Source organism: Tachypleus tridentatus, chromosome 1 (assembly GCF_004210375.1).
Source record: "Tachypleus tridentatus isolate NWPU-2018 chromosome 1, ASM421037v1, whole genome shotgun sequence".
Lineage (NCBI taxonomy): Eukaryota > Metazoa > Arthropoda > Merostomata > Xiphosura > Limulidae > Tachypleus > Tachypleus tridentatus.
Window position 1 is genome coordinate 7,870,312 of NC_134825.1, and position 23,644 is coordinate 7,893,955.

At 31.2% G+C, this 23,644-nt stretch overlaps 1 protein-coding gene and 1 long non-coding RNA gene across 3 annotated transcripts; one reads left to right on the forward strand and one right to left on the reverse strand.

Annotated features, from left to right (window-relative positions):
• Positions 1 to 3,689: 3,689 nt before the first annotated feature.
• On the forward strand, positions 3,690 to 20,361 carry LOC143238096 (electron transfer flavoprotein regulatory factor 1-like). 2 transcript variants are annotated; one of them, XM_076478143.1, is made up of 3 exons: positions 3,690 to 3,944; positions 16,116 to 16,212; positions 17,204 to 20,361. In XM_076478143.1, the coding sequence occupies exons 2-3, from the start codon at positions 16,171 to 16,173 to the stop codon at positions 17,411 to 17,413; spliced, it is 252 nt and encodes an 83-aa protein (XP_076334258.1). In that variant the 5' UTR covers positions 3,690 to 3,944; positions 16,116 to 16,170; the 3' UTR covers positions 17,414 to 20,361. The 2 variants fall into 2 exon arrangements, with proteins under 2 accessions (XP_076334258.1, XP_076334188.1); XM_076478073.1 differs by lacking the exon at positions 3,690 to 3,944 and adding an exon at positions 4,312 to 4,575.
• On the reverse strand, positions 18,461 to 22,984 carry LOC143238201 (uncharacterized). The gene is made up of 2 exons (XR_013020460.1): positions 18,613 to 22,984; positions 18,461 to 18,561 (listed from the first exon to the last, which is right to left on the reverse strand). It is a non-coding gene; the product is annotated as an uncharacterized LOC143238201 (long non-coding RNA).
• Positions 22,985 to 23,644: the final 660 nt, after the last annotated feature.

Below are 23,644 nucleotides of genomic sequence, written 5' to 3' on the forward strand. Positions count from 1 at the left end.
GAGGGAAAGCAGCTAATCATCATCACCCACCGCCGACTCTTAGGCTACTCTTTTACCAACGAATAGTGGGATTGACTGTCACATTATAACGCCCCCACGGCTGGGAGGGAGAGCATGTTTGGTGCGACCGAGATTCGAACCCGCGGCCCTCAGATTACTAGTCGGACGCCTTAACCCACCTGGCCATGCCGGACCCAAAAAACAAATGTCTACTTGCTTATAACACGACTTGTTTAGGTCATTACACTTTTCAAAAGGTGAATCTGGACTAAAACTCGCAAATATAAAAAAGAAAATCCTCAATAAATATTACAATTAGATATAAATGTGATATATACCATAAGATCAACATTGTCGAAATGAGGTTAAAGAAAGTATAATATTTTTTTTCTGACAATGTACTTATAAAACTGTTAAAGTAAACTCAGTGCTACAGAACCTAAATAAGTTACTTTTGTGACGTGTCCTATCCTTATGCGGGTAATTTATATTTTGTGATAAAACCAATGCCAATTCCAATTCATATCACGATAACAAATTAACACGTGTCTTCAAAACTTTTCTACAGCACAAGCTATGTTAACTTGTAAGCCTCACTTCACGAACAATATTTTCACGTATGTCTAATTTTCTTATAAAGTTACTTGCAGAATTAGCTCAATCTCATTTTTTGCTTTTGTACGAAATCTCTCAGCCTGTCACAGCTAGGTGTTTGAGGCGTTTTAGTGGCAATTTGTAGGTCGCGAATTCGAATTATCATTCCACCAATCATGCTAGGGGCTTTATAACGTGATGGTCAATCGCACTATTTGTTAGTAAAGGAGTATCCCAAGAGTTGGTGGTGAATGGTGATTACACAGTTAAATTAGGGGTGGCCAACGCTGATAGCCCTCGAGTAGCTTTGCGCGAAATCGATACATTTTATAACGATAATTAGGAAAAGTACATTTTGAACTTTTTTGTCTTAGCTTAAGTAATACTTTGTGTACAATTCGAAACAAACCAAATGAAATATGTAATGTATGGATGAGTACGTAATCACATGATTAGTTTCATCTAGCGACAAATATGTATATTAAAATAATAAAAGAGTAATTTAAAACAGTACAACGGTTTTTGACAATAAAATTATTAGTGTTGATAAAATAAATGCAGGCAAACAGAGGCTAAAGAAGCTTAAATATAATTACATAACATGCAGTTAGTGACTTTGGTTAATAAATTAAACTGTCAGAGTTTTGGTCATGAGTTGTAACTAGCAAAGTACTCACCTTTTCTCGGATGAAAATAGCTGAATTGTTTCGATTAAATTAAAATTTGCAGATATCAAACGTTTTTGTATAGTCATCTTGTAGCTGATTCTTGCGAGTACACATAAGCAAAATGAAAGATGAGGAGTTGAGGGAATGTGCGCACATGTTCGAGAGATACCATCAACCTTTTCCAGGTAAAGGCAGTTAGTGAGTAGGCACATATATGTACGAAAATTAGGGGGGGGGGGAAGAAGGGGTAGAGCACAGAGAAGCAAAATGAAGCCTCCACGAAGTTTTAAAATAATTTTAACACATAACTGATCATGGATAAATGATTAGGAGAAGTTCTATCACAGAGAATAAATATAAATAATAGCCCTCTTTATTGTACATTACAAAAAAAATCACTAATTTCAATTTCAAATCAATTAATTGTCGTGCTTGCTATAAATTACTATATTAACCTCTTTGGTCATAATTTACAGCCTCTGAGGGCGCGGCCACATAGCCCATGTCACTTACCACACAAAACTGTACCTGTACTTCGAGTTTGTAGCTTTAAAAGATGTGGCAGTGCTCAAGTAACAAACCTACAAAGATAGAAAAAGACAGACACATTCACGCTTATATATATATATATATATATATATATATGGTCAATCTTGAAGATTTCTCAGTCTAATTCGTGTACTTCATTAAACATTCATTGTCAAGTTTTTATTGGCAAGTTTATCTTGACAGTGTAATAACTTTACAATGTCATAACAAACAAGCAAAAGTACACAGAACCCAAAGTCTTAAAATTATAAAACTAAAGATTTTAGGAACTCACGTCAGGCTGAATATTTAAATTTCATTTTACAAGGTTGCTGATATCTTATTGAAACTAATTTTTTTATGAGGACCAAACTCCAAAAAATTAACAACAGTTTTAAGTTATTTTAGAATGTACAAAATGATATCAAAAAGAAATGTCATGGTTACACAGTTTGACGAAAGTGAATATTATAGTAAGAATGAAATGCGGATCAAAACATATTTATGTTCATTGTATTTTAAAAAATCGGTCACAAGGTGGTAGTTTTCATAAAAGTGAAATCTTTATTTTAATATATAATGGAGAATATTGTTCATTTGATTATTAATTTACTTTGTAATATAACTTTCAAAAAGACTGTGTTGAATTTGAAATTTGTTACTACAGTGTATGCAGTGATAAAACTATTGGGATTTTCATTAAATAGTTGGAAAACATAATAAATAAATTTAAAATAAACAGTATAACCTGACACTAAATAATATATAAGATTAAAAATAATTTAAATTACGCGCACTATGTTCACGTTTTAGAATTTATAATTTACATTTACAACAAAAACCAACAACAACAAATGTTGACATCACTTGCATATTTCTTACTAAGCTTACTAAGTGAAACATTAACCAACTGCCATGAGCAGCTTTAGTAAACCAAACACTCAGAAGTCAGTATCAACTAATAATCATCCTCTGCATTTGAAAAGATTTAACTCAAATCGTTTGTTTGCCACGAAAACCACTGCAAGATTAAGGGCCACCCTGTATATATTTACATACATTATGCGCATACACACTAACAATATGCTAAAAAAGGTCGCTAGCATTTCCAGTATAATAACTCAAAAATTTCTAAAACAGCAAATTTTTCATCTACCACCTACCTGCCCGATCATGTCAGCAGGGCTAGCGCCTAGACGACTCGGACTATCGCTACTAAATTTCTCCTGTTTACTTGACTAGTTTCTGAATATTTGTTTTTGATATTCCTATAAAAATATGCACAAACATATACACACACACACACATACGTAGGTATGATATAAATGGCAAACAATAACATGCTTTTACACCCTAGGCTTGTATGTATATTTCCTGATGAGATGCAACATTTGTGTCACAAATTAAGAAATGAGACAGATTTATTCTTGAAGAAATGTTTGATGACACTCCTGCAGTTTAAAATACAAACAACAACGTGCTAAACAATTATACGTTTAACAGTGGGCCAAAGTAAGAATTAAAATTCATAAATCTGTTATAGTGATTTTAGTTACAATTTCTTTATTTTTTCATTCAAAATCCCTACTTCATTTTAAAAAATCATAATTTTAATACTCTTCTAGTAATTAAATAATGAATAGATTTCAGTGATCGTATAGGCTATGAACCATGATAATATATTTAACTTTTAAATCAGTCCTGTTCATAAAATGAAAACTTAACACGATTTGTCAGAATATAAGAAAAGAAGTCCATACATTTTAGAATGGGTTCCAAGTAGCTGCCGTAGATAATTTTAGCTCGGATGTTTTCTTCAGTTAATACAAACACGCTGTGTTTTTCTAAGCATCATTCTCTGAACGCGTGTCTGCGCGCTAACATTTCACGCATCTATTCTTTCTCTTTTGTTATTAAAAAACAACACATCCAAATACATCGAAAAATAAGGAAAGAGCACTAACTGTGTTTGACGTGTTTAAAACATCTTCCACACACAAAAAGACTTTTTTTGCTACAGCCAGCCTCCATAATGTTGTGAATTAGGTAATACCAAAATGAGACAAGGTTAAAATAATAGTTAACATTTGTAATGTGACCCTATTCACAGCCTGTAATAATTTAGACCTGATGTCATGTATTTTCCAGTTGAAGGTAAGGTTGGCTAAGTTTGAGGTATTAAGTTTTGTAACTATTGTAATTTTTGCTATGTAAACTATTTCAATCCGTTTATTTTAAAATAGTATTACTCTTTATAAGTGTGTAATAGTACATAACAAATATCGCTTTTTTTTTTTTTTTACTGAGACATCAGCTTTCACTATTATAGAACATTATATTAAATAAACTATTATTTGGCGTGATAGCGTTTAATTGCTACTTTTGAACCTATTTCCAGAAAAACACACACACACAAAAGATGAATTTCATTGTAGTGAATGTTATTTTATCGTTTATGTAACAGTTTAACTTCTGGGTCCTAAACCAGTAAAAAGCATACACAATTTTAGCCTTTTATATAGAGGGCGCTTTTCGAGACGCTCTGTTTGCATTCTCAGGCCTTAACCCAAACTTAAAATTTTACCTCTGTCAGGCGCTGAAATACTGACTGTAAGCCAAGTAAATCACTTGCATGTGAAGACCACGTGATTAAACGATTACTTGACCACCAAGCTAAACGTACGCAGTTGTAAACGTGTTTCTGTAGATAGGGTGTAGTTCGTGTGGTTAAAACTGTAAACAAAAGAATTTTCGATTTAATAACAGGTCTCCATTTCAAAGTAATGTAAGTAAGGGTTTTATTACTTGATGATTTGGGTAGTGTATTGATGAGGAACTAACTTTCAAAGATGGAAAAGGCCACCAACTGTTTTACACACTTTGTGAGTTACACAGAGAGCAGAATTATACTGAAACTTGAAACGGGTTTGTAGATCAACAAAGATGGAAGATTTATGGAACACACTCATCTCAGTCTTTACTGAAACATTTTCAAGTTTCAGATATGTGGAAAGCAGCTGGCGTCCGTTTTCATCTATTTTCCTTTATTATAATATATTTCATTTTAATCGTAATACGAATTTAAACTGCAAATTTGCAATGACTTTTCTCATAAAGGTAGTAAAATATTTTTAAAGTCGGTGATGTAATTTGTAAAATAATGTGTTTGTGTGATATTAACTTATAATAGCATTTCGTTTATGTGCAGTAACGTATTAAATGTGTAAATAATATTTGATATATATATATAACTGTTGTTAAACGAGCCTTTCCCCAAAAAAGTAAACATAATTTGATAAGTAAAATGAAAAACTTGATTTAGTGTTTATCGTGACGGTTACTATTAACATAATATTACTATATAATAAAAGTTAATGCAACCAATTAATGTAAATTTTCAATTAACTGTGCTGCGTACCAATGATTTTCACTTTCAGTGCTGGTAAAGAAAATTGCAGCCAGTATACTAATAATTCTGTAATGATGTATGATTGCTTGTAACCCAAATTCTGAATATTAGAATGTTTTGCATTATTAATATTCTATTAGTGTGAAATTTTAGTACATCAATCAAGTGTATGTTTCATCGAGAAGACAACAAGAGGAAAATTAGCAATGCCCTGGATATTGTAATAATGTGACTCAATGATTTTAGTCGTATTTATAATAAAACAAGGTGTAAAGAGGCACAGAATGACTGTTACACAGATAGCGTAAACGTTTGAAATGCATTTAAACCTAAAATGCAATAAGATAGGTGGGTACAGCGATATAAACAACATTAAAAATTCCAGAACGTCACAGCAGAACAACTTTCCAGACATTGTTTACACAGAACGGTGAAAACTTGATAAATAGGTGGAGCAGAGTTTGTTGTGCGCCTCGTGTCACGTACGCGTAGTGGTAATAAACGTGTCAAGTTGCACGAGCGACAAGGTAACGGAGTATTATGTAAACATATTTTGTTGTTATTGCAACAAGTAGCATATATAGTCAGAATTTTGACTCGTGAGGTATTTTAATCATGTTTAACTCACTATGAAACATTATTAATTTCTAATGGTAACAACGTTTTTAAAAACCGAAAAACAAACGAAACATTTGTGTTAGGTGTGTGTGTGTACTGGTAGATGTATTACAACTCAATGTTTTTAATGTTATAGATGATTAACCACTTGATAATAGTAATAAGTTTGTGTGTGTGGTTAACAAAATTATTCCTGTCAAAACGTTTTTTACTTGAAAAATATATTTAAGAATGAAAGATATACCAGTTATTCCAAGCTAAGTAGCCAAATAATCATTGAAACATATTGTTGTAAGCTATATTTTCATTGTTTTAGTTTAGGTTTAGCTAAAGGGTGCATGGTATTAAGATCAAACACTTTGACTAAAAATCGTTGTAAATACCAAAAACGTTTGCAATGACACCAAGGATCTAGTAATTTTGTTAGCACCTAGACTAGACATTATTATTATGACAACTGTAAATAATTAAGGATTTAGACTTCACTGAAGTATTGTGTGTGTGAATGATCAAGTGAAACTATCAGGTAAATGTTTTATATTTTGTAAGATAATCAGAAAACATTTGTTATTAATAAAAGAAATTTCTGTTAATTGCAATTAGTGTGATGTATCTCATGGATGACTAGCAAACCAGAAAGGTTAAGCCTTTTAATGAAGGAGGATATAGAATCTGGGGTTTTGTGTACATCTCCTAACAAGATGCAAACATTTAAGTTATGGAGAAAAACAAAGATTTATATGCTGAGCGTTATTTGATGACACACTTGCAGTTTAAAATACAAGCAACTATACAGTTAACAGTAAGGAAAATTCATCTTGTGTTTGTGTGTAGGACTGAGTTTAAGCAGTGAAGACTAAGAGACAGCTGCCAGTTGAAGTTCTTTCATTCTTCCTTGTAACTTGGGCTAGAGTGTAAAGTAGTTAACATTTAAAATAACAAATATAACCTTTGGTTTAGCTTCAGTGAAAACCAAGTTCCTACTAGGACTTTTTTAAACAATAATAAACTGTTTATTATACAGAAATTCACTCTCCATTAAATTATTCAGCAACTTATAGCAGGTTTATTCAAGATAAATGTAAGAAAATTAATGAAATTAAAACAAATGAAGAAGAAAGTTAACTATAATATTGTGAATGAATTTAGGACTTTTCATATAGTAAAACAATAGGCAAATACACTAACCTTTTTCCAGCAATCAAAACAAGACATTTAGAAGCTTTTGTGCAGAAGTTAAAGTTATGGAGACACTGAAAATACTGTTTGAATGTTATATCAGTCTGATAACCCGTGCAAATACTATGTGAAATTGTTGTAATCCTTATGTCGGATCTCTGTGAAATCTGTATTATGTCTTTGAAAAACCTGCTTTCCTAATCTCAAGTGTGTCAATAAACTGTCAACTTCCTGAAATAAGAAAATAGTGATTAGAAGTTTGTTAGGTCAACTGGCCAATCAGCATGCAACTGTAATCTGATTTTGTGAAAAGAATAATTCAGCTTGCTATTTGAAAATGCCAGTGTTATTCCTGTAAGAGAATCGTAAAAATAGGCTTCTTAATATTTGTTTTTTTTTCTTAAATATGGAAAACGAACGTAGAAAACTCCCATGAACACCCGTGTTTTATTTGTAGAACTATGAAATAACATTTTGAAAATTTACTTTCTTGACCAAATGGATGGATAATCTATGCTATGATACTACAGTAATTTATTAGGTATACAGTAGTGTCACTTGAAGTTTGTTTATGAATTTGGTTTTATGACTTTGTGTTCAAGTGAAATTGGCTTGTAGCAGGTACTACATTGTTATCTTAAAAGTTAAAAACAAAGTAACATTTTTGGCTCAATGAAACGTAAAATCTTTATAAGATATTTCACCTGTCTGGTTTCAGTATCACAGTTACCATTGTTGAGACTAGCGATTACCAAAACTAGTCAATTGAAATATCTAGTAAAAAATTATCTTTCACTGTGCCAAAAACATTTTTGTTTGTTGTTATTCAAAATATAGTAGCACAGTATACCTAAAAAGAAATTGTAGTTCATTTTTGTTACATGTAATACTACTAAATTTTTACTAAACAATTCAAATATAATGCCACAATATATTCCAACAGTATGATTGAATTACTTAATATTAAAGCATGTTGTTTTCTTTTTGTTAAATGAATAGAGATGAACAATGATTTAAAGCAGGACTAGCATATTAATGCCAAGATAGGGCATTTAAATAACATTAGATGCTTCATGTCATGTGTCATTTGATTCTTTCAACTCTCCCCTTTAATAATCGGATGAAATAATTTCCAACTTGTGTACAGTTTTTGCCACTTTTCTCCTCAGGTGTGCTATATTTTATCACTCTTTCCTATTTTGTATTATTCTTTATCTTCCATTTTCAGAATGTTGTTTTTTCCCTCCTTCCCCTGATATCTAAGTTCATGCTGAAAATTTTATCCCAATCTTACTCTGGTGTTGCTATGCCTCATTGTCCTCAACAGGTTGTATTTATGCTTTGGTTTACATGAGCTGAAGCTCTTTTTTTTTTTTTTTTTGGAATTTAAATTATATAACCTTTTCTTGAGGCTTGAGGTTCTCATGTGTTGTCCTCTGTTAACATTTTTCTCACTTTTGTCTTGTCCTCCTCTCTCTTTTATGTTATCTATCTGCTGTCCATTTTCTGAGGAGTTTTCAGATGGTCTTATGTTGGAATGGTATAGTAAATGCCAACAGAAATAATGAGTCAGTTGCAGGGCAGATGTCACTTTTTTTATTTTGCCTTACTGAGCTACAGATGAAAATGGTAAGGACCTTCTTCCTTCTGCAAACCAAATTCCTGGCTCTATCTGGTTTTGGACTTTCATTGACCCACTAGGTATGGTCTGATGTGTCCTAGCCACATTACATAGCCTGGTACAAGTTTTTGACTGTACTTGTATCTTTTACATATTCTCATGATACTTTCCTTCCTTTCCAGGGGGTGAGTATAACCTGATACAGATAAGGTGCTGACCTCTACAAGTATGCTTTGTATTGTTTCAAGGTAGAGGGTGTTATACTCCTTGGGTGTCATCTTCAGGTGCTTCTTGAAGGGGGCTCATCTAGGCAAATTTTCATACTGGTCTTTCCACCATTTTATGTGGGATTCTATAAAGATATGTCCAGAGATTATGTATTAAATCAGAAGTTAATAAATTCCAACACCGAAAGTGTAGTTTTGATAGATATGCACTTCTGTTCACACATTCCATTCTTCATGTGCATTTTACTTTCTTGTCTAACCTCAAAATGATGAGTGAATGATCAGTATAGAGGGAGCTAACTGTACTAGGAGACAGTTTTGTACTTTTATTGATGGAGGATTGTCACTTGCTCATTTGCATGCAACAAATACCAGCATCATGGAAATGTGCAAGATTAGGTGGAAGCATTGTGACTAGTAAAATAGTTGGCCTAGATGGATCGATGTGTTCCTTATTGTCTTTAAGTTTCACATTATGTTATAATAAGTGTTGTATTCAAACTAGTAGCATTCTGCTTTGGTTTTAATCCATTCTCCATAAAAAACACCCTCTTTGAAATATCTTAAAATTGTTCAGTTTGTAATTGTCATTCCTACTTTTATTAGTGTCTTATATTTTAATATTAAACCTTGCCTGTGCTATTTTAGAATGCAGAAGAGTATGAAACTGTCTTCTCCTGTGTGATAGAAAAGTGCCCACTCCTGTACAGGGTGGTCCGTAAGTCCCTACCCATCCATGTGTTATTGTGTTATATTCAATAATACTAATGATGAGTTGAAGGCAACTGTTATCGTGGCATTTGAAACAATAACCTCTGCTATGTTGAGGAAAATGTCTCACAGAACATGGCATCACATAATATTATGCAGTGAGAATGAGGGACAGCACACAGATACACTGGATACTTAAGATATATGGATGGGTAGGGACTTACGGGCCATCCTGTATTTCACTGTTGCTTTCAATTGCTTTATGTTGAAACAACAGTTTGACAGTTTTTATTATATTGAAAATTGTTTTTTATTTTCAAAACCAATTCAGTTATTTGTAGTTGCTCCAGTATAACAAAACTTCAGTGAGTGTGGCATTGTTAATGTTCTCTTGCTGGGTCACACAGTGTACCACTTATTAAGTTCCCCCATCCATGATACAGATATACATACAAATGGTAATTGGAAAATTCTGGTATTTTATTAGCATTTTAAGGTCTCTCAAAAGTGATGGTTTAATCAGTATTCTAAATAGTTATTGAAGAAATATTTTACAAAACTTAATTAATGTTTTTGTTTTAAATTGTGCAAAATCTTTGGATGCATGCTCTTCAGCAAGGGCCGAAAGATACCAAACTCTTCCAAAAGTAGAAAAATAATGTCATTTATGAAGTTACTTTTTTATGAGTAGTATAGAGATATATGAATTGTAAAATAAATATAATAATTGACATCTGTTTGTATTTACTTCTTATAAATTTATAAACTAGATGCCTTAGTCTTAAGGTTCCAATGGTGCTGTAGGGAGACTAAAAAATAAACAACAGTATAGAAATTACATGGGAAAATATTTGACAAATCTTAATATTTGGTGCACTAAATTCAGTAAGATATCATATTACATCTTCATGATAGCATATTTTGTTTCTTGAAATGAATTGATCAAACTATGGATCCATGCTCAGGATCTTAAAATAAAAAAGTCAAATTCATGATGATGAGAAACCAACTTGATGTAAAAATGTATTCTAAAAGTGGTTGGTGTGGGTATTAAAAATTTAATCAAAGTAAAGTACAGAACAAACATCTGTTTGTATTTACTTCTTATAAATTTATAAACTAGATGCCTTAGTCTTAAGGTTCCAATGGTGCTGTAGGGAGACTAAAAAAATAAACAACAGTATAGAAATTACATGGGAAAATATTTGACAAATCTTAATATTTGGTGCACTAAATTCAGTAAGATATCATATTACATCTTCATGATAGCATATTTTGTTTCTTGAAATGAATTGATCAAACTATGGATCCATGCTCAGGATCTTAAAAATAAAAAAAGTCAAATTCATGATGATGAGAAACCAACTTGATGTAAAAATGTATTCTAAAAGTGGTTGGTGTGGGTATTAAAAATTTAATCAAAGTAAAGTACAGAACAATGTTTTGACCTTAGGTCATCTTTAGGTTGACAGTTTGAAATTGGCTGTGATGGATATAAGATTTTAGGGGTCATTGCAGTTTGATGTTAGGTTATTAATTATTAGGTTATCACATAAAACAAATTATTTTGTTTCACATCCTTCACAAGCATAATTTCTTAAGACTTAGAAAGCTGATACAAGCAGCAACTGAGTAAAAAGGTTGTAACTTGGAGAGATGTTTGTTTACTTCTTTATTTACTGTTCTGTGTTTAAAAAAAAAAGTTTAAGAACTTGTTTGTAAATAGTAATAATATATATACATATAACATTTATAATAATTGAAATATGACTATTTTACCAAATACTAGTCCACTAAAATGCAGCATAGATAGGTCAGTTTGTAAAAACTAAAGGCCAGTTTAATATTATTGGGTGTGGTAACATGAATGCGTCATTGTAACTTCTGTATTGCTAGCCAGTCACATCTGAAAGGTTAATATAATAAGAATTATATATATATATATATACACACACACACACGTGTGTGTGTATGTATAAAGTTATTTAGTCTAAACATTTATGTCTTTGTTTTATAATCTGTAGTCATTCTAGAACAAAAAAGGCATAACTTATATTAGTTTCTTTATTTTAAATGGTGGTTACAAGATTGGTCAAATTGACTGAACCAATACAGAGATTTGTTAGTGAGAATAACATAAAATATAAAAGGTTTTTGTTAAGAAACATTTGATAAAACTATGGACATTATACAGGATTCACGTGTGAAATTTAAAATTTTTCTGATGCATAAAAGTATTTTTAATCTTAAAATTAAAAATTATTTTTTCATGTTGGATAGATGACATGCAAAAATAAAAAAAAGTATGAGAAGAACGTTGCTTAACAAACCTTAAGACTTGATAAAACAAAATGATATTTTGCATATAAAATCGTTATAAAGTTTACTGATAATCTGTCGGATTTTGTGAACATATGCTTATTAATTTAAAAGTAATGGCGTGAAAAGTATAACAAGCACAAAATGGTTACAAGGTCTATCCTTGGGACCAAGCTCATGTTGAAAGAGTATAAAGACCAACAAGTTTGTACTCCAGAATCTTGTAAATTTTATAAATTACATAGAGGGGATATCACATTCTATCCAGTATAAATACTTACATCGAGCCATCAGTAAAATTTTTAACTCAGATTTTGAAAGTATTTTTAGAGTAAATACTTTAATTTGTTGACAGCTTGAATCACAGTGTGATTATTAATATGTAACTTTGTGATATTGAGTCACTTTTCACAAATGTACCACTACATGAAACTATTATCTTATAATAACTAGGACAAGGTATTACACAACCTGACCTTATGACAGCTCTTTGTTTAATAGTAAATGATACAGATTTGTAAATTTAGAGTAATTATGTGATTTATTTTTACTTTGTACTCTTTCAAACCTCTTGCTTTCATAAAATACTTTGGAGGCCTAGGCTGGCCAGGTGGTTAAAGCATTCGACTCTTAATCTGAGGGTTGCGGATTTGAATCCCCATCACACCAGACATGCTAGCCCTTTCAGCCATGAGGGCTTAATAATGTGATGGTCAGTCCCACTATTTCTTGGTAAAAGAGTAGCCCAGTAGTTGGCAGTGGGTGGTGATGACTAGCTGCCTTCCCTCTAGTCTTACACTGCTAAATTAGGGATGGCTAGTGCAGACAGTCCTCGTGCAGCTTTGCGAGAAACTCAAACTAAACTAAAAATACTTTGGTTAACTTTCATTTTGTCAAAGCTCTGTGTAAGAACACAGAATTTATACTACTGTTTATTCACCACCTACTTTCCAGCAAAATGTCTTGTTATTTCTCGGATATCTTGTTAAGATCTTCATCTACTTGTATTAAATGTTAAGATCTTCATCTACGTGTATTAAATCTTAAGATCTTCATCTACGTGTATTAAACGTTAAGATCTTCATCTACGTGTATTAAACGTTAAGATCTTTATCTATGTGTATTAAACGTTAAGATCTTCATCTACGTGTATTTAACGTTAAGATCTTCATGTATTGAGCATTAAGATCATAATCTATGTGTATTCAATAGGAAGATATTTAGTATATGTGTGAAACTTCATAAAACTTTCATGGAATTGAAACAGGTTACTTAATCCCATTACTGCTGTTGAAAGTTAAAATGGTTTTACATTCAAATTTCACAATAGAGGAGTTGTTAACATATTTAGTCGATAAAAATAGTTATATGACACGTTGGACATCTTACAGAGGTAAGATTTACTTGCATCTTTAACATCTCTGTGTTAATGCTAGACAGCAATAAATTTGATACTGAAGAAAACTCAAGTGATTCCAGTTATTTTGATGGTGTTGATTTCAACAATGTAGTCAAAATTTGTTCACCTCCTATAGATTTTGAGTAATTGTAATATCACAACATTTCATCAGCACTGTGAAATACCACACAATCAGTACTGTATGACATGAAGTTATGTTAATTTGGTGGTATAATGGGTGTAAGGTGTACATTTTTGATGACTTCAAAGACTGACTGTATTATGTTGGTTTAAAGTTCCAAATATATCATCCATGTACGTTGTTTGCTCTCAAAGTATTTGTAGCAAATTGCACCATTTTCGCGTTCATCTGCTCCACCCAGGAGTCTCAATATGGTCATGTGCTTAGTTTGTTGAAACATTAAACAAGATCAGACCTTCAACTGAGCACAAGAGACAGTCAGATGCTTCTGTCTTTCTCATTCAGTTGGTCACTTTGCCTTGCTCTGTAGAGATATAATCAGATTCAGTAAAATTACTGTTTAAAATCTCTTAAACTCCATTCTGTGCAACAAAAAAAATATTTGTTTTGAAAATCATTTGAAATGCTGGCTGCTTCCAGTTCATGTAAAGTCTAGAAGTGCAAAAACTATCCAAACAATTTCAGCAACATTTGTTGAGAATGTATTTTGTGCATTTATTGAGACCTTCTTGGGATGAAATATGTCTTCTGTTGTCTAAATATGGGTGTCCAGATTTTCCAGTTGCTTCGATATTCTTGTCTTCTCATGCACGTAAAGGCAGGGCTGGTGCAATGTGTTTTGCCACCTTGTGCAAACACTGACTGTGTCATTCACCATCAACTCTTCTACCATTATAGGAGTTCTACACAGTCACAAGAGCATTCTGCTCTGTTCAAATATATATGTTGTATGCCCAGTTGCACCAGCACAACATAATGCACACAGTCTGAGAAGATGGCAGATGCTTCCTCTTAAAAGAAATGGAAACATTGCCAGTGGAAATCAACAAATAATGGGCAGGTTACCAAACATCCTTCTTTGTAGTCTTAAGAACGATAAAGGTAATGCATGGTCTGGTAGTTAAACATGACCATTTTCTTTGCACTTGAACTGTATAAGCAAATTCATAATTCTGACAAAAGTGGTAAGTAGTTTGAATTTTGATGTGAAGGATCATGCATGCTGGTTTGGAGACAACTGTTAATGGGCTTCCTGATTTTGATGTAGAATTTCAAATGTAGTATTTATGTGTCAGGTAAGTTCACATTATAATAAAAATAGATTTTTCTAATGCTTGTCATTTATCAGAAGAAATGATGGTGAATTTTTGAACAAATTGTTTAGTTTAATGATTCTTTGCTTTAATTATAAAACTTGTATATTTCTATAGATCAAGAATTAATGTATTAATTAACATCTTTAAGTAGAGAAAAGTGAATGCTTTATCTTAATTACAAGTTTTATATTAATAATTTGCTAAAATAATTCAGTTAATTCTCAAGAGAGTGACAGCTATGAAAATGTTTACTGAGTGTAAACCTATAAACATAAACGACCACTGAGAATGGAAACAGTTGCAATAGTATGTGAGTTTTTAACAGAAAGACTTCAGTTTAAACATAACATTAAAGGATAACAAGAGGTCCTTTGGTTCATATAGGCCATCCTAGCCATTAAATTAAATACTAAAATCTTAATCAGCCCTTGTTATTAAAATATATATATATATATATATATCAATTTCTCCCTTAAACTTTCTTAAATTATTTACCACATCTAAACAAACCTGTTCTGAAGGATAAACAACCACCCTGTTAGAAAAGTAAAGCTCTCTAAGTCAAGGTGATCTTTACCCATTTAGAATTTATATTTGTGACCCCTGGTCTTATCATTTTCACTATTAAATATGAAGACAAAAAGCATTAACACTGTCAGTTCCTGAACACTGAATCAGATTCTCTCTAACCCTTCTCTCAAAAGAGAAAACAACTTTGGAAGCCTTAACCTTTCTATGCCAAGTCTAATAGTCCTTCTCTGAGGTATTTCCAACAGTTCAATATCCTGTTTAAGGCTAAATATACTATTCTAAATGTGACATAATCAGTAAAAGTTAGTGTGATTTGCTTGTTCATATTGATGTAGATGTAAAGTTAATATATGTGTAGTTGTTAAATTATAGAAGGATGCCCATCTGCAAGGCATACTTTTTGGACAGACACCACAGTTTGTAATATGTATAAAAGTTTATCTATTTATAATTAAATGCTAATGTTGTATGAAGAGAACGTAAAATAAGAACTAAATGTATTTACAACACACTAGTGTTACAGTTTGCAAACTGTGGAGTATGCCCCTAGTGGGGTTGCAGAAAGTTTATAAGGGGTGTGAAGTTATAGCTGTAAGAGCATACAAGTTCTATATCAAAATATGTATTTAAAAATAAAGAAGCTGTTAAGACTACCATACAGATACTAAATGAATATATAGTAGCAACAGTTAATATGAGAAAAAAATAGTGTGGAATGAGTGAGTGTGTGGAAATGTGGTGAGATGCAATCAAATACATGCTTATAAAAATAAGAGTGTGTCCCAAGTTAAATTGCTCTAGTGCACTGGATATTTAAATTTTAACCTTGCATGATAATTTTAAAATGCTGTTTCTTGCATTTACAAATATACTTACAAGTGTATAGTTTCCCACTCTGTTCTTTGTCAAAGACTAATAGCCACTTAGCCAATAACCTGGAGTTCAGCATATATTCTAGTAGTTTAGTGTGAAATTAAAAACTTAATTTTTTTATACTCCATGTCCACTACAGATATGGATAGAAGACTTTCACTGTTGCAGTAAGATACTTGGAGGAAACAGTCATTATGGGCTCATACCGAAGTCGTGTGATACAGCTTTACAAAAATGTAAGTTTTCCTGGTTTTTTATAGTGAGCAGAAATTTGACCTATATGGAAGAGTAGGACCTTAGTACAGAAATTCAGGTTAAAATAAAAGCTTTAAGAACAATTGAATATATACAAGAAATTTGGCATGCAGATGAGAAAATGACATGAAGGTAGTTTACTTAAATAACTTTAAAATCAACTACTGAAATATATATATATATATAATCAAATCTTTTGTAAAAAAAATAACTTTAAATTAAACATATTATAATGAAGTAAATGTGTGACTGTAAAATTAGAATTGAAATATGAAAACTTTTATTTAAACTTTTGACAGCTGCTAGTGTACATGTATGCAGTTTGAAGTCAATTTGTTAGAATTACCTCATCTGTCACTATAAGAACCATGTTATTTATAACTAGGTTCAATTTTTCACATTTTTAGAACTGTTACCAATTGATTGTTCTTATGTTTTATTTAACCAGAATATAGGCAATTGTCTTGAGTTTATAAAAGTTACCTATTTCACTGCCAAGGAAATCCTAATTTTCTTTAGATTATTTTGAATTATTTGAACCTGGTTTCTCTAAACTGAATGATTTAAATATTCTATGTTTGTTCGAATTACCTCATCTGTCACTATAAGAACCATGTTATTTATAACTAGGTTCAATTTTTCACATTTTTAGAACTGTTACCAATTGATTGTTCTTGTGTCTAAAGTCATTCTCTACTAAATGATTTTTGATGTATCTCTTAATGGCTGAAATTTATTTTGTTTCAAAATATTTGTTATAGGTGTAAATATTTTAGTATGTTATATAAATATTCTATTAGACTTGTGCTAACTTGATCTTTGAAATGTTGTAAACAATGAATAAGAAGGATATTTGATTTGTGTTTACTAAATGATAAATTAATATAGATACTTTCATTTGAAACAAGTGAAGTAAATTATTTATTTTCTGCATAAATATTTCAATGGAGTGTTGAACTTAACATTTTGTAGTTGTTGTATTTGGGTCGTGACTACCCTAAAGGATATGACTACTTTCGTGCTCGTCTAAAGGCAGCATTTATGAAGAATAAGGAAGTGACTGAACCAGCTCAGCTGGAGGTGTTGTTAGCTAGAGGTCAGTATATCATTAAAGAACTAGAAGCACTCTACATGTTGAAGAAGTACCGTACGTTGAAGAAACGATACTATTCTGAACAGTGAGTTTTAAGACCTGAGAAAATCAAAGAATATGAAACTTAGATTGAACGTAACAAGTGGTCTGATGAGCCTTTGTATACACATGAAATGTTGGAGCCCTTTCCATAAGGCTCAGTTGAAAACAGTGGTCACGTACCTGCTGTCTTCAGGATTTTTACTGTGTAGGGTAAGAATGTACAACTTGTTAACTGATCTTTGTGTGAAGAACTAATGGTAATGATTTTTAGTGATGGTTCAGGTTATTAGTGGTTTTCAAGATCAAGAATGTGATCACCTGATTAAAACAAACTCATTCTGTTTGTGGTCAACAGTAGAATTAGGCTGTTTTACATCAATCTTGCTCCTATGACTTTAAACTGTAAATTGTACAACATGGATAGATGCATTAGAATAATACTAAAAAAGAAATTATGTTGCTCACAAACTTCAGTATTTCATTGGAAAAAATTTTTGAAAGAAATATTTTTAACAGATTTGAGTTAAAATTCATTTCAAGGGTTTTGATATGTAATTATCTCTAACTCAGATGGTTGTTGTGCTATTTTAATATTTTGTTTAGAATGATGCCTTAATTATTATAAGTTTGTAAAAAAAACATCTTTTAAAATGTGTTTACAAAATTCTGGTTATTGTTTAGGGTGATATCTTCTAGTACTAAATTCATCTGTTATTTGTACCTGTTACTATCAGTTGTTTTTAAATACCTCTCGTGAAGTTAATAATTTGCCGTGTAAAATTGATCTTGTAATTTCATAACTTTTGGTAAAGTTTAAACAATGTATGACCACTTGTAAAGTAGTTAAAGCTAGTTTGGACCATGCATTTCATATCTGTTTTTATAACTATATATATTTGTTCTGTGGCTTAGAATTTTGCTTGAGACACTATGCATATTCTACAATGTCAAAAAAATAAAAAAAATAATTTTACGTTTCCAAAAAAAAAACAAGTCATTGTTTTATAGTCGTGTCATATAGTAATATAACCTATCAAGTCAATGTTGAAACCTTACCATATAGTCGTGTCATATAGTAATATAACCTATCAAGTCATTGTTGAAACCTTACCATATAGTCGTGTCATATAGTAATATAACCTATCAAGTCATTGTTGAAACCTTACCATATAGTCGTGTCATATAGTAATATAACCTATCAAGTCAATGTTGAAACCGTATAGTCATGCCATTATAGTAATATAACCATTATGAAATTAGCTGCAGGTACTAATTTGAGCTTAATTTCTTCTGTTCTTTTATGGACTTGTATAGATTTTTTTTATAATTGATAAAAATACTAGATTTTTAGTCTTATAAAACTGGGTGTAAACTATTGGAATGGCTTACTAACAGATACATATAAGTGTCTTTTTAACTGTCACAATATGACTTTTGAAAGCAAAGAATTTAGAAAGGAAAAAGCAACATATTGTTATAATTTTTGATCTTGAATACTACCAGGTTCTTATAATTGAACACTTGGCTCTGTGGAAGACACAAAGAAATATTGTGCAAGTAATAAACAAAATGTCCATTAGTGACAAGCAGAAAATTGAGGTTCCTTGTTTGAATTTACCGATCTCATCCATAATTAGAACTTGACCCTATATAGTTAAGGGTCCTTGTATATAAAACTGACTGGGAGTGGTCCCATTCTACAATGACTAGAGTATTCTTGCTTGTTGTTTACATGTTAAATGCATGAAAATGAATGCAATCTTAAGAATAAGAACAACACAGCATTTAAACAAGTCCGGAATGTTAATGTATCAGCAAGAAATGAATTCTAATTATTGATAATTTTCTAACAATTTTTAAGAAGAACTTGTTAGGTAAAAATTAATAGTTTAAATTTACAGAGATTATAACCTTTCATTTTAATTCAGTGGCTTCCATTCAGAATTTGTTTCTTAGAAAGAGCTTTATAGATGTGGTGCTAAAGGCTCCTGTGTCTATAAATATCATCTGGCCATATTTCCCAAGTTTTTGTTTTACAAGTATGTCTAAAGTAGTACAGTTTTAAGGTTATCCAGATTATTTGTACCAGCAAACAATCATAAAGAGGAATAATTTTGGTAAGGGCTAAAGCCACCCCACCCCCCTCCTGCAATATTGAAAGAAAGCCCCTACTAATGTGTAGGGAAATGATTTTTAAGTATGGCTACTAATTTTTACAGTTAATTTTATCAAAATTTTCACAAGGTTTATGTATTCTTACTGAAAGAACCTCATTTTAATGATAAAAACTGCCAAGAGAAAAAAACGAAAACAACTCACCCCAGAAATCATAAAACTTTTCAATTTCAATCTGCTTTGAAGTAATTCTTAGTACTGAAGAGTGAAAGTAAACATTTTAGACCTCTATCTCATTTGTGAAGACAGCCTAGAATAGCTTTAAGCTATTTTTACATCATGTACATGTATAATTGAGTACACGTATAAAGTTTGTTAGAATTTTTATCTATACATTTTACTGTGAATTTGTGATAATGAGTAATCTTTGGACATTTTCCAACTTCCCCAAAATTTTCTAGGATGGATATTATTTATTAATGTTCCTTATTTCCAGAAAATAATATCATTAAAATAATGGGAAAAAACGTTTCCCAGTAATATTAATTTATTGAAAATGGAAATACTTAAGTTTAAATAGTTTACCCTGTGTAACTTTGAATAAATGAATATTGCTAATGACATAAAAACAAATTGGGAGAGGTTCTTTTTTTGACAAATACTTACCTGGTGATTTTGTTCATTATGACTGAAAAGCTAATATTCTTTATAGAGTATAAAGAATTTTTGAATGTAGATTTTGTTTGTGCTACAAATATGTGAGTTTGTTGAGAAGTTCCATAGAACTTGTTTTTTAAGGGTAGTGGTTTATAGAGGGTTTTGTGATTTGTCTTTTAGAAACATTTGTAAAAAAAATGTAAAAATAAAAAAATAAAGTAATTCTTTTGTTGTTCTTGTGTTGAAATGTGAGATTAAGTATGAAATACAAGTTGGAAGCTGTGGGAAATGATATTGTGACTTCAACATTAGATTTTTTATGAGACTTTTTATTATAATATCAAGTTTTGGCTGTTACACTCTTTATATAATAGTGTACATAAAAACAAACAAACAGTGTCATTGACCTAGGGAACTCTGTAGTTCATTCACTTCAGGATGTTTTGTCTTTATAGGATATACATTTTGTTTTATTAAAAGTGGGATAGTTTCTGAGAGTCCTTCATGTTTGATAATATTAATTTCTCATCTCTATTTTAAAGGAAGAGTCCACACATATTTCACATCTCTATTCCATTTTACAGGTTGAGTCTACAAACATTTCCCAACTCTGTTTTAACGATTGAGTCCATACTTATTTCAAACCTCTACTTTATTTTATAGGTAGTCCATACCTATTTCATATCTCTACTTCATTTTAAAGGTAGAGTCCATATCTATTTCATATCTCTACTCCATTTTATAGGTAGAGTCCATATCTATTTCATATCTCTACTCCATTTTATAGGTAGAGTCCATATCTATTTCATATCTCTACTCCATTTTATAGGTAGAGTCCATATCAATTTCATATATCTACTTCATTTTAAAGGTAGAGTTCATATCTATTTCATATCTCTACTTCATTTTATAGGTAGAGTCCATGGAGATCTCTAGTTTCTTGTTTTCATCCTGTTTGTGAATGAGCTTTGTTGTTTTTTTTCTGTCTGATTTTCAAGTTTTATTAAATTAGATGTACTTTAACACAAGTTTTGTTTCAGCAACTTTATTACAAAAATACTATGTTTAAAAGTTAAGTGATTTTGTTGAAAATATTATCAAATGTGAAGGTCATCTGGTTCTCAGAGATTAAACAGGGATGTGTTTTTCTTTGTGTTTTTGGCTTATCTCTTAATTTGCTTCTTGTACAACTTGGTTTCAGTAGAATGCTGATTTTCGTTTACTTTTATCAATTCTTCTGTATTTACCACTATGATCCTCATGAACCTAGGATTGGGTTTTTTTAAAAAGTAACCAGACTTGTTTTGAGCATTTACCAGTCTGGAATGTTTCCTCATTTTGTCATTTTATCTTAGGTTTCTGTGATCTCACTTTTCACCCTCTTAGTGTTTTATGGAGGATATTTTCTATTATTTTTATTAGTGGTACCTGTCACTTTGTATTTTTCTACACAACTTCTTTCTTACTTTAGCCTACTAACTGTGAAATATCTTGTAATAGTTTTGTCTTACTTTAGCATACTAACTGTGAAATATCTTGTAATAGTTTTGTCTTACTTAAGCCTACTAACTGTGAAATATCTTGTAATAGTTTTGTCTTACTTAAGCCTACTAACTGTGAAATATCTCATGAAATTTGTCTTACTTTAGCCTACTAACTGTGAAATATCTCGTAATATTTTTGTCTCACTTTAGCCTAGTAATAAACTTATTAACTTTAAAAAACAAACTCTTCTATAATCAACATATTAACTTGTAGAAGCGATTTTCTCTGTAATTTCCATATTAACTGGTAGAAGCGATTTTCTCTGTAATTTACGTATTAACTTGTAGAAGCGATTTTCTCTGTAATTTACGTATTAACTTGTAGAAGCGATTTTCTCTGTAACTTACATATTAACTGACTTCTCTATAACCAACTCTTTAGCTTGGGGCAGTAAATATTGGTAATTTAGGTCACCTAGGCCTATTTGTGGGTGAAAGGTGAGACGGTCAGTGTGATGTGTCACAGTTTCTACATGTCGCAGTCACACCAGTTACTGATATAATAGTTTTGCTGTTTAATAACTAAACAGTGTTTTACAGTTTTCTGGTACATGAACTTGGATCGAATGATTGTTATTCGTTTATATTCTTTTGTTGGAAATCATCTGAATTGATTTCATATTGAAAATGAACATAGCTGTCGAAATTTCTAAATGATTTTTAGTTTGTTACTCTGTTACATAGTGAAGTTGGATACACGTGGCATAAAACAAAGAATGTTTAAAGGTTGGATTCTCTTGAACTTGCGTGTTTTTTTTAAATTCCTTGTTGATTGGTCGGTTATGATCTGTGTTGTGAAGGAAAAATGTCGTTTATAATAGCGATTAACACGTATTTTATGAAACACTTTGAATGGTAAAGATACTAGCTTCATTTGTTAGTGTTATTTTTTCACTTTATCAGGGTACGTACCGTATAAATTTTGCGTTTACAATTATTCCATTTTGCTCTGTGGGTAAAGAAGTCAAGGATACTTGTATCTGATAAACTGATCTTGTTCTCATTATGATTACGTATTTGACTCCGTCTGACTTCACTTCACAATGCAACTCCCTCGTGCCAAAAATTGAACTGAACCTGTTTTTCGATTTATTTATTTTTCTTGTGAACTTGGAATAATTTCAACCAGTCATACAAGTGTGGCCTAGCTATTTGTAAACTTGATCCGTTATTTGATTCAGATTTTATGATAAACAATTCTAAGGAATTTTAACTTTTCTAAGTAATTTTTGTTACATGCGTGTGTATTTAAAAATTAAACACAGAGTGGTTTTTGAATAATAAAAAATACTTCTGTTTCCGCAATATATATATTTTTTGTAAAAAAACAACCTTAAGATACTTCGGTTATTTCATATTGAATATCTGTACCCTTTGAATCTCTGATAGCACAATCTTATTAGAAAAAAAAAATGCATATTTCAACAGTATTTATCTGACATAATAGGTATGGAAACAACGATTTTAAGCACGGGAATTTTATTGGTAGCGAAAATTTTGCCGAAAGCAACCCAGTCTGTAAAGGTCGTAAAAGCTGCAGACAAGCTTCCATAATAGTATTGGCAAACTCTTTAAATAATCGTAATAACTACTCGGTTATAACAGTACTTGGAAAATGTAATATTTTATTAACACACAGCAGGCCATTTAGGTGAACAGAAACAGTAATTCATGGTTTCAACAAAATAGCACAACTGTTGGATTATTCATATTGAGACCAAGGCGTAAGATATAAACTACTGCAATTCAGTTTTCCACCACTAAACAACCAGATGGATTTCCAACTTCTTACGAGAAGAAACAGCGAGGATTGCAATCAGAAATGTAATATAAAATGTTATCATATTATCAGCAGGTGTACCGCAGTGGTATGTGTAAGCCCTCTGTTATACATTCTGTTTGTAAACAACAGACCCTTCCTAAAATTAACGCATAATATAGTATCCCAATTACCCTAACGAC